The following is an 11,299-nucleotide window of genomic DNA, read 5'->3' as shown; positions in this document are numbered from 1 at the left end:
GAAAGAAATAAATGTAAAAATAAATAAAATTACATTGTCGAAAAATTCTTAAGTCTTTAACAATTTTTTCATTTTTTTATTTACTGAGTTAGGTGTAGCCATTCAACTTTTTAAACTTGACACCCTTTGTTCCTTTACATATCCCAACATCTAATGTACTATTTTGATTCCTTACAGTTTCGCCTACCTTGTTGCAACTTTTTTATTTTTCTTACTAAAAAGAAATGTCATCTTATATATTACTGAAATTTAAACCATTATTAAAATAAATTATTTCATCAATCATTCCTATCAATCATATTTGTTTTTGAGTTATAAAGATTCTGAAGCAGTCTACTCATCATTTTCTCACAATAGTGACACTTTCCTGCACTTGGGTGCTGTTTGTTTCTGTGTATGAACTGTGTCTTCTCAGACTTAATAGTGCCTATAGAGCAGTTCTGATATATTATAGTACAAACCATGTATACAAATGAACATTTATAATGGACAATTAAAATGTAGCAAAAATCCAAGGTCAATGCTAATAAAATAGTATTATTTGACCTAGTGTATGAAATATAATATGTCCTTTGCAGGTTCAAACAGTATGAAATAATTATTCCCTTCTATTAGTATACTAACATGAAAGGCAAAATGCAGCATGGGGTAACAGGGAATTCTGTTTAAGCTAACACTGCACAGATAATTATTGCTGGTGGCTCTTCTACTGGAAAGTCCAACTTCAGAACTGCAGTGTAACAAATAGACAAGTGTAACAAAGAGACACCACAGTGTAAACATGCTTCCTTGGTTATTTACTACAAGAGCATGGTTGATTTCCTCAGTTCTTCTGGTCCATAGGATTTTTTATGTGTATGGATTTTTTACAGCGATTAGATTTGATGGTATAACGCAATTATTCCTTTACTGTTCATTTCTGTAATAATGAGGGGATTACTCATTTCAACATCTTTGCCCATAACTGAATTTTAGAACAGACTTTTGATCCCTTTAAATTTGCTCACAGAACATATTATTGTAATTGTAATATTATTGTCTACTCCTTATAGATTCTGGGCAGATTTCTGTTCTGGAAGGCTACCTGTTGACCTTACTTATCTCACCTGATTTTGTCTTCCCCTCTTTTTATGCATGCTTTAGCCCTATTGACATCTCTGTTGTTATTAATGTCTCTCCAATACTCTAAGGTCATATAATTTGTAGGCTTTACTTTGCCATAGTTTTGCTTTTTTCATCTTCATAGCATCTTTTGCCTTTAATCATCCAAACACAGGGGCAAGGTCACTTCCTTAGTGAAGTATTCTCTGAACAATGTGTTGGAAAGATGCCTATGTTGGATTCAACTGACTTTCTATATTATCATTTATTAATTTCATTTATTTTTATGCTCCTGTAAATTATGTTATTAATACTGTTAATGCTTTAATTATAATCATGAGCAAACTTACTTTTCTTTCCATTAACATCAATTCCAGCTTTGTTCATCATTGTACCCCAACAGTCAGTGCTTGGTAAATTTGGACACTAACTCATCACTTGCTGAACGGAAGGAGGATATTACTTCTTGACCTATAGTATAATTATCTTTCATAGGATTTTTACATACATTGTGAAAGGCAGTGACTCTATTTTTTATGAAGTATTATGTCTGGAAGAAAAGATGTGTGGCTAAGGAGAAAAACTAACACACTCACAATGAACTATACTGCTTTGAGCACTGAAGTTTCAGTCTATGGATTCATCAAAGAGAAATGCATACTTCACAATTCCAGAGGCATTGAAATTTAAAGTTATCCCCTGTATATAATTGTTTATCTATTTATCTATTTATTTATAGAACTTTCTATAAATTGGGGACTTGCACAAAATCTTTACTTTTTAATTCTCATTTTACTGAAATAGGTTTATGCCATAATACTTTTCAGCTTAATAAAATTCAATGAAAATATTGAAACAATAAAAATTCTTAAGTGGGAGAACAAAAAGAAATGAATTGATAATCCCATTTCTATCTGATATGGTGCAGTACAAAGTTTTAGAAATGAAAATTCTCAGATACATTTTTTATTTCAGTTGTAATTCTCCTTGTACTTGCTGGTAGAGATCATAAACAAATACTATCTAATATCACTCAATTAATTATTGATATTTGAAAGAATTAAGTTTATTTTCCATGAGAGTTTCTGAAGAACCTTCAGCTGTGCACATCAATACTGCTAATCTCTTTCAAATGAGAGATTGCACTTTAAATATTTACTCATGAACATTTACGTTGGGGAATGTACTTTTTGCAGAAATATAAATAGTTGCTAGAGAGAACACTGACAACTTCAAAGCAAAATGAAGTTCGTTCTGCTGCTTTCCCTCATTGGGTTCTGCTGGGCTCAATATGACCCACACACTGCGGATGGGAGGACTGCTATTGTCCACCTGTTCGAGTGGCGCTGGGCTGATATTGCCAAGGAATGTGAGCGATACTTAGCACCTAAGGGATTTGGAGGGGTGCAGGTAAGATAACCTCACAAATTAAATTCAGAGCTTACTATGCTCATATAATATTCTAATCAAGACTAGTGACATTAGAACTCAACTTCATCTCACACATAACTTTGCGAAGAAAGGAAAAATTTTGGTAGTTCTGGAACCTTTAGACTTATTGTAGAATATCAGGAGGACCTCTGCAATGTCCGTCCATTATTTCTGGTGATTGTTAATCAACAAATGTGAGTGCTTATAGGTTGAGAAGTAATGTCTGATTAATTACAGCTTTCTACAAGATTTAGGTATGGTACATAAAGTGAGCCATAATCTGATACTAATTATAACTGTTTTATTTGTAGGTCTCTCCACCCAATGAAAATATTATAATTAATAATCCATCAAGGCCTTGGTGGGAAAGATATCAACCAATCAGCTACAAAATTTGCTCAAGGTCTGGAAATGAAAATGAATTCAAAGACATGGTGACGAGGTGCAACAATGTTGGTGTAAGTGAAGACACATTTTCTTTAAAATGATTTCATACGAAATATTTCTATTTTGTGTCTAGTTACTTCTGTTAGATCAGGTTTTACATTTTTAAATTTTTCTTTATATATTATGTGTTATTGAGAATTCAGTTCTATCTTATTTGTCAGCTTTTGAAATCCTTGAATACGTATGATTTGAAGTTGAAATAATAGTTCTTATAAAGTAAAACTTTGACTTTTAAAAGCAAAGCTATTAGAATGTCCTAATCTCTTTCTATGGGCATTGATTCATATGTGAGGATTAAGTAATTTTTATGTGATTTCTCTTTCTAGCCACAATTCTTAGGCTTTCTTCCTCCATCATTATTTTAGGTGGTAAATACTAGCTTTGTTCTATAATGAAGAGACATGTAACTTCCCTCTGGTTTTTAGTGATGTAGTGTATAGATGAAGCTAAGTTCTTTCTCTTTGTAACCCTGTAAAATGTCAAACACAATAGCGTTTCAAATTTATAACATTTCCTCGATCCTCAAAAATTGAACTTTTGTTTATAGTTATGGTTGTTTCTGTTTCTTTCTCCTTGAGATCTCTATATTCTTTTTTACTTAGTATGACTCCAGTTGGTTTTATTTCACAGAAGTTTTTCAATTGACTCACTATTCTAAAGTGAATCTACAAAGCAGCAAAGAAGTGTTTTAGAGCTTTGCTGTGAAAACTGTAAGGACACTATAGAGTTTTGAGTCTAACGGAAGTATACACTTTTCTTTGTTAGGTCCGGATTTATGTGGATGCTGTCATTAATCACATGTGTGGCTCGGGCAATAGTGCAGGAACACACAGTACCTGTGGAAGTTACTTCAATCCTAATAACAGGGAATTCTCAGCAGTTCCATACTCTGCTTGGGATTTTAACGATAATAAATGTAATGGAGAAATTAATAACTACAATGATGCCAATCAGGTAATAAGATATAGTGATGGAAATAAAGAACTGTCTATGCTTCTACATATGCACAGAAATTTATAAAATGCCACTGCACATAGGAAGAAAAGAATATTACTAAGGCAGAATCATGAAAAATAGAAAGAAAAAATATTTTTATATTTTTTTTGTAAGGATACACTAAAGTCAATGATAAAGGCAGGAGTGTTCTCTCAATTTTTTTCTGAAAAATTAAATACTTGGTTTTATCAATTATATAAACATGATAAAATGGAAAACATAAGAAGTACAAATATATGTAGAAACATCCTTCAAATACTGAACAGTTTCAATTTTGTAGCAGTGTACTTAATATGAGCAACTTCTTGGCGTTGATTTTTGACCTATGTAAAATAAAGAGAAAAGAGGGAAGAGTAAAAGAGAAATGGAGAAGAAGATGTGGAGAGAAGGAGAGACAGAGAAAGAGAGGAATAAAAAGGAGGATCAGGAATGAGAATGAACCAACTAAAATGCTCACTTATTTAAATCTCTGATGTTTTCTATAGTTACAAAAAATTTAGTCTGTGTCCACATTAGATTATCAACACATTTCATGTCCCAATCAAAACCCATATAAAATTTGCTATTGATAAATGTGTGAATGACTGAATGAAGAAATGCACCCTCAGACAGAAATGACTTTTTATAAATCAACCCTGCTTTGCTCCAACAGGTCAGAAATTGTCGTCTGTCTGGCCTTCTGGATCTTGCACTTGATAAAGATTATGTTCGAACCAAGGTGGCTGACTATATGAACCATCTCATTGACATTGGTGTAGCAGGGTTCAGACTTGATGCTGCTAAGCACATGTGGCCTGGAGACATAAAGGCAGTATTGGACAAACTACATAATCTAAATACAAAATGGTTCTCCCAAGGAAGCAGACCTTTCATTTTCCAAGAGGTACAACTTTATATGGGATTTTTTTAAGTTTTGATATTATACTTTAATTACAACATTTCTCCCTCCCTTTCCTACCTCTAAATACTTTCATGTACATTTCCAGACTTTCCTTCAGGATCAAGGTCTCTGTGTTTAAACTTACTCTTATTATATATGTATATGTTTACAAGTGTGTGTGTATGTTTATATGTATGTATGAATATGAACACACACATATTTTATATATATATATATATATATATATATATAATCTCAGACACATAATACTGATAAAGTTCACAGTGTTTCATATGTAAGTAATTCAGCTCCAATATTCCTCCCCATATGTTCATTTTCAAGGTTGACATGTTGGTATTGCACAAACAATTGTGTTCGTTCCTCAGGAAGACTCCCTGTACCCAGCTCTCCTTGGATTTCTATAGTTCTTTGCATAGGATTTAAAGTCCCATGGGATTTTCATAATTGTAGTCATTTTGTACGCGAGATAGCATATTTCCTCTGTTCTTATACTTAACAATATAGTTATTAACTCAGTCATGTTTAGTCTTATCATTTTGTCATTACAAATGTTGTTAATCAGAAAGAACATATTAAATTCTTCATTTTAAATTGGTTATTTATTTATATTTCAAATGCTGTCTCCCTTCTAGCTCTTACCTCCACAAACCCCTCATCCTATCTTCATCCTCTTTGCTTCTATGAGGGTGCTTCCCCACCTGCCCATCCTCTCAGCCTCACCACTCTAGCATCTCTGTACACTGGCACATGAAGCCCCCACAGAATCAAAGACCTTCCCTTCCATTAAGTCTAGATAAGTCAGTCCTCTGCTACATATGCGGCTGGAGCCATGGTCATTCCATGTGTACTCTTTGCTTGATGGTTTAGTACCTGGGAGATCTGACAGGGAGTCTCTTATATGATATTGTTTTTCCTATAGGATTACAACCCCCTTTAGCTCCTTCAGTCCTTCCCTTAACTCTTCCTTTGGGGTCCCTGGGCTCACTGTGATGATGGGCTGTATTTGCATCTGTCTTAGTCAGGTGCTAGCAGAGCCTCTCAGAGGACAGCTATGCCTGGCTCCTGTCATCAAGCACTTGTTGAATCAGTAATAGTATTTCAAGTGCTAATTTTATTAACCCATCTCTTATATTCAAAGATATCATTTATAAGACAGATAATTCATAATGCTTATTGCCTAAGCCAATCTTTCTGATTTTGAGTTTTGTCTCATGTTATCAGCATTGTAAGTGTTTAAAGCAAGCAGATGAAGCCTTTTCTTTAGCAATAATATCACTTGAAGTATACTGAGAATGATGCTTTAGTATCTCTAATTTCCTAAGAAGATGATGAGTTTATAAGCGCTTCTATTGTTGAGAAGACATCAAATGTTACTAGTGAATTTTCCCTTCTGGCAGTCATCCTCAAGCATAAAAATGTCCCCTTTGTAATATGGTTTGTAGTTTGGCTTCCTTCAATATTTTGATGTATGGTTTATTAATAAAATCAGAATGTAGGTGTTTCAAAAGCCATTAGTAACATTCAAATAACAGAACTATTTTAAATAATTCTAAATGACATTATCTTTCAATAATATGATTTAAAGATATATTTAAAATGACACTTGCCCAAATTCTCTCATAGGTCATTGATCTTGGTGGTGAGGCAATTAAAGGTAGTGAGTACTTTGGAAATGGTCGCGTGACAGAATTCAAGTTTGGTGCAAAACTTGGCACAGTTATCCGCAAGTGGAATGGAGAGAAGATGTCTTATTTAAAGTAAATATATACCACTGCATCACCTGTTCTATCATATGTCTGTTGTCATTTGGCATCAACAGGGCATATCTCCAAATATTGCAATTTAAGTTGTTGTTTATTAGTCAGGCTTAGTGTTCATTAACCTTCAATGAATCATATTTTTCATTTGAGACATCATCACCTGGTAGCTGCAGAAATCCAAAGTATCACTTAATTAGTTTTGTCTGGTTTAGATAAGTCCACTAGATCCTAAGAGTACCCAAGTAAAGATAGACTCATATTCCAAGAATAGGTATACTCTGAAATGATCCCTATAATGTGGCCACAGTATGGAATATCATTTTGTTCTATTAAAGCATTGAAAATTTTGAGTTTGTAATTTAAATGCAAACTTTCATTCTATATTATGTAATATGGATTTCTCAATTCTCAAGTGCATAAACTTACAATACAAAAAAATCTAAAGGATAAATTTAGAACAAAATATTATGCACTAAGGCCTAAAAGTGGGTAAAATCCCTGTGTATATTATCATGGAAATTTATTTATATGCATATCAATAGAAAATACTTCTTATGAAATTGATTTATTTAGATAGTTGTGGATGCCATGTTTATGTTATTGTGAAAAACATAATGTGTTTTTTAAATGCAGGAACTGGGGAGAAGGTTGGGGTTTTGTGCCTACTGACAGAGCCCTTGTGTTTGTGGACAACCATGACAATCAGCGAGGACATGGTGCTGGAGGAGCATCCATCCTGACATTCTGGGATGCTAGGTAGGACTATGTTCACTGCTGCTGTGGGACCTGGATTTAGTGAGAATGATGTATTATTTACTTCTGCTGTAATATTATTTTGAAACTTTCAGAATGTATAAAATGGCAGTTGGATTTATGTTGGCTCATCCTTATGGATTCACCAGAGTAATGTCAAGTTACCGATGGACAAGAAATTTCCAGAATGGAAAAGTAAGTCTTATTCAAAAGCATTATTCAAAGCATTTTATAATCTCGAAGAGGAAGTGATTTTATTTTAATTTCATATGAAGTTACAGCATATGAAAATTATTATTAAGTGTTTATTCACTTGCGCTTTCTAAAGGGAGGATGATGAAATACTAGGTAGTCAAAGGAAATGCTGACATACTAACATACACAGAATGAAAATATGTACTCCCAGTAAAGCCCTGACTCACAGATTTAACATTGAATAGTGCCTGTTAACATCATCTGAAAATACTTTTATTTTTCCTGTGGAATTAGAAATCATCTGATTTGAGGGTGGTTAAGAAAATTATGGTGGATAGGCACTTATGACAATCACAGAAGAGTGATTTGATGAAGAAAACCATGGATGCCTTGAATTATACCCAATATGTATTTGTTAATTAGCTGCATGCATTTAAACAATTTCAGAATTCAAATAAGTAATGAGGCTATCAGGCATCTTATAGGCTATGTGAAATATTATATATAAGTGGAAATTATTAGCCTTATAGAGACACATCAATTATATACAAAAATTTGACTTTTGTATAAATTTGCCAAATACGTTTTTATTTTCTTTGAATGCAATCCCTTTGCTGTGTTGTGAAATTTATTCTCTTTTTGAAGTGCTTTCATGAGTAGAATTGTCTTTTCTCGAGGTATATTCAAATATTTAGGCATTATAAGAAGCTCACTTATACTTTGATACACATAATGAAGTTCATATTAAATTATATAAAGCAAATTTTATAAGCTATTGGTAAGAAATCAACAAACATTAACTTAAAAATTGTTATATTAAAAGCATTTTCATAGATGATTTTAATTTTATACTAGCAAAGAACTAAGTTTCTCTTTTATGCATACACTGAGGCAGATTCTTGCAACATATAGTGATGGAAATATTTCAGGGAATAACTGGAATTATTTATAATAGGGTTGTAGAGAACCTCATTTGCACAGAAGAACTCAGTGAAGATCTCTGAAAACAATGAAGTACTTAGATAATAATTACCCACTTCAGAGACAGAATTAGCATGGTGGGCTTGGTTTTGACTTTCTGTAGTGGCAAGAATCAGGGAGCTACAGGCATTCAAATGATGTTATGCTTTTAATAATTAAGGATGTGAATGACTGGATTGGACCACCTAATAACAATGGAGTAACAAAAGAAGTGACCATTAATCCAGACACTACTTGTGGCAATGACTGGGTCTGTGAACATCGATGGCGTCAAATCAGGTGGGATGTCTCCTACAGATCTTGTCTAATAAAGAATTTGTTTAACCTTTCATTTTAAACTGTTGAATTAAAGGGTACCAGCATTTCATGAGATACTCTGTTTTTAGGAACATGGTTGCCTTCAGGAATGTAGTCAACGGTCAGCCTTTTGCAAACTGGTGGGATAATGGCAGCAACCAAGTGGCTTTTAGCAGAGGAAACAGAGGATTCATTGTCTTTAACAATGATGACTGGTAAGTGGATATTAATTTAAAAAGGATTGTATAATTTTGCACTCCAGGATTCTTTTTTTAAAAAAAGATTCATTTATTTTATGTGAGTACACTGTAGATGTCGGACACGTCAGAAGAGGGGATCAGATGGTTTTGAGCCACCATGTGGTTACTGGGAATTGAACTCAAGACGTCTGGAAGAGCAATCAGTGCTCTTACCACTGAGCCATCTCTCTAGCCCTCCAGGATGGTTCTTTTCTTTCCCTGTTCATTTATATTTTTCGTATGTGAAAAAATCTTTTAGACAAAGATATTAAGCCACAAATAGATGTTCAGTGTACATAAGAAAAATGATATATGAATTCTTGTTTTTCCCCTGTGTTAATAAAATTTTATTTTGTGATCTTTAACTACAGCTTACAATGGCATAGCATGCATTCATATTTACAAGCTCTTTTGAAACATTTCACAAAGCATATCAAGAGTAAACAACTTACATCTTAACATCATAAAACAATGTGTCATATTTGTATTGGAATACTTTCTCCAGTACCTTTGGTTATTACTTATATATTTATCCATTCTACAGAGTCTGAATTCTTTATGTGTTCTAATTTATTTAAGGCATTGTGTACTTGCATGTGGTATATGAGTTTCTTCAAATGTTTGCTTACTCTGCCTTTAAAAACTCAGTATTGTCTACTCACTTTTAAAACCTCGGAATCTTCTCTTATGGCTTCTTCACCTGTAGAACACTAGGTCAGATGCCAAGAGTGGTGCTCACAGCCTTTCATCTGAGAATAGAAAAAGCAGAAGTACCCATATTGCTGCATATATGAGTCCACCTTGATCTGAATAGTGAGTTTCAGTACAGCCATGGCTATATATAGAGACCCTGTTTCAGAAACAAAACAAACAAACAAACAAAAACAACGACAACAAAAAGAATTCTAACTTAGAGAATCTCTTTGGGAGCCAGTGAACTGTCTCAATTTAAAATCGTCTTTCTATCAGGTTGATAATACTTTTCCAAAAAGCACACTTCATTTACTACAAGAAAATAATTAAAGTATGTAAAACATTTTTTTTCTGAAAGAGCACATGTTTGATTGTTTAGTAGGAGAATTTGAATAATGTCATGTAGACAATTTTCTACTACACACTTGTATGTATCCATAGAAATGTTATATTATGTTTAATTTTAGGGAAAATTATTTGTGTCATCACGTAACAGAAGAAGTTTTGAAGAATTAATGCTATTAAAATTAAAATGAATTATCAGAGTGTAAGTCCAGCAAAGGACAGACTGGAAACAGTGACAGGCCTCACAGGAATGCTGTAGTGTTGAGTGTCACTGTGTTCTCTGTGTTTCTCTGCATGGCCATTACAGGCCATAAATCTAGCATACATTTAAAACAATGCCTTTGGTGTAGAGAATTGACTTGCTCCCACTAGCACATATTTTTATATTTGGAACCTCTAACTGAGCTCTGAGTCCTCCTTGTTCTATACCATAAGGTTGGGGCATTTATTATTTTGTGGATATATATATATATATATGTATATATAATCTCTCTGCTTAAATATAAATTAAATACTATTTTTTTCAGGGCTTTGTCAAGCACTCTACAGACTGGTCTTCCTGCTGGCACATACTGTGATGTCATTTCAGGAGATAAAGTCAATGGCAATTGCACTGGACTTAAAGTAAATGTTGGCAGTGATGGCAAAGCTCACTTCTCTATTAGTAACTCTGCTGAAGACCCATTCATTGCAATCCATGCCGACTCAAAGTTGTAAGAGTCAAATTAAAGAGATTTAGATTCAGCACCAATTGCGTGTGTTTCATTTTCGTACTCCATACTATATTTTTAATTTCTATATTGTTGCTTTATTATCATGTGTGCATGTGTGCTGTGTCTTCTGTGCACTGGAATGAATGTAGGATGTTTGAACAACCCTGTGCCATGGCATAACCTCTCTGCCTTTTCCCCTGAGCTGTGCTGATCAAACTGAATTCATCAGTTTTCCCTGGAAGGTCTGTTTATCTGCTGTCCTAAGTTGCTATCTCACATGTCCCTTAATTCTTGGTGTTTATTTCCTTGTGGTAATAATCATAAACAATAAACTTTAATAGGCACAAATCTTAAAAGAACACACATGGTATGCATTCAATGATAAGTGGATATTAGCCCAAAAGTTTGAATTGCCCAAGATGCATTCCAAAGACCACAGGAAGCTCA

At 33.5% G+C, this 11,299-nt stretch overlaps 1 protein-coding gene across 3 annotated transcripts; it reads left to right on the top strand.

The window, feature by feature from the left end:
• Positions 1-2,322: 2,322 nt before the first annotated feature.
• LOC120100609 (pancreatic alpha-amylase-like) lies at positions 2,323-10,856 on the top strand. 3 transcript variants are annotated; one of them, XM_039103349.2, is made up of 10 exons: positions 2,323-2,511; positions 2,844-2,990; positions 3,745-3,933; positions 4,628-4,858; positions 6,500-6,633; positions 7,270-7,392; positions 7,485-7,584; positions 8,726-8,844; positions 8,952-9,077; positions 10,667-10,856. In XM_039103349.2, exons 1-10 carry the CDS (start codon positions 2,344-2,346, stop codon positions 10,854-10,856), a joined length of 1,527 nt encoding a protein of 508 aa, XP_038959277.1. In that variant the 5' UTR covers positions 2,323-2,343. The 3 variants fall into 3 exon arrangements, with proteins under 3 accessions (XP_038959277.1, XP_063138854.1, XP_063138855.1); XM_063282784.1 differs by having other exon boundaries at positions 2,344-2,511; positions 4,628-4,693; XM_063282785.1 differs by lacking the exon at positions 4,628-4,858 and having other exon boundaries at positions 2,344-2,511.
• Positions 10,857-11,299: the final 443 nt, after the last annotated feature.

This window comes from Rattus norvegicus, chromosome 2 (genome assembly GCF_036323735.1).
Source record: "Rattus norvegicus strain BN/NHsdMcwi chromosome 2, GRCr8, whole genome shotgun sequence".
Taxonomy (NCBI): Eukaryota; Metazoa; Chordata; class Mammalia; order Rodentia; family Muridae; genus Rattus; species Rattus norvegicus.
The sequence above is the reverse complement of the archived record's forward strand: the minus strand, read 5'-3'. Positions and strand labels throughout refer to the sequence as shown.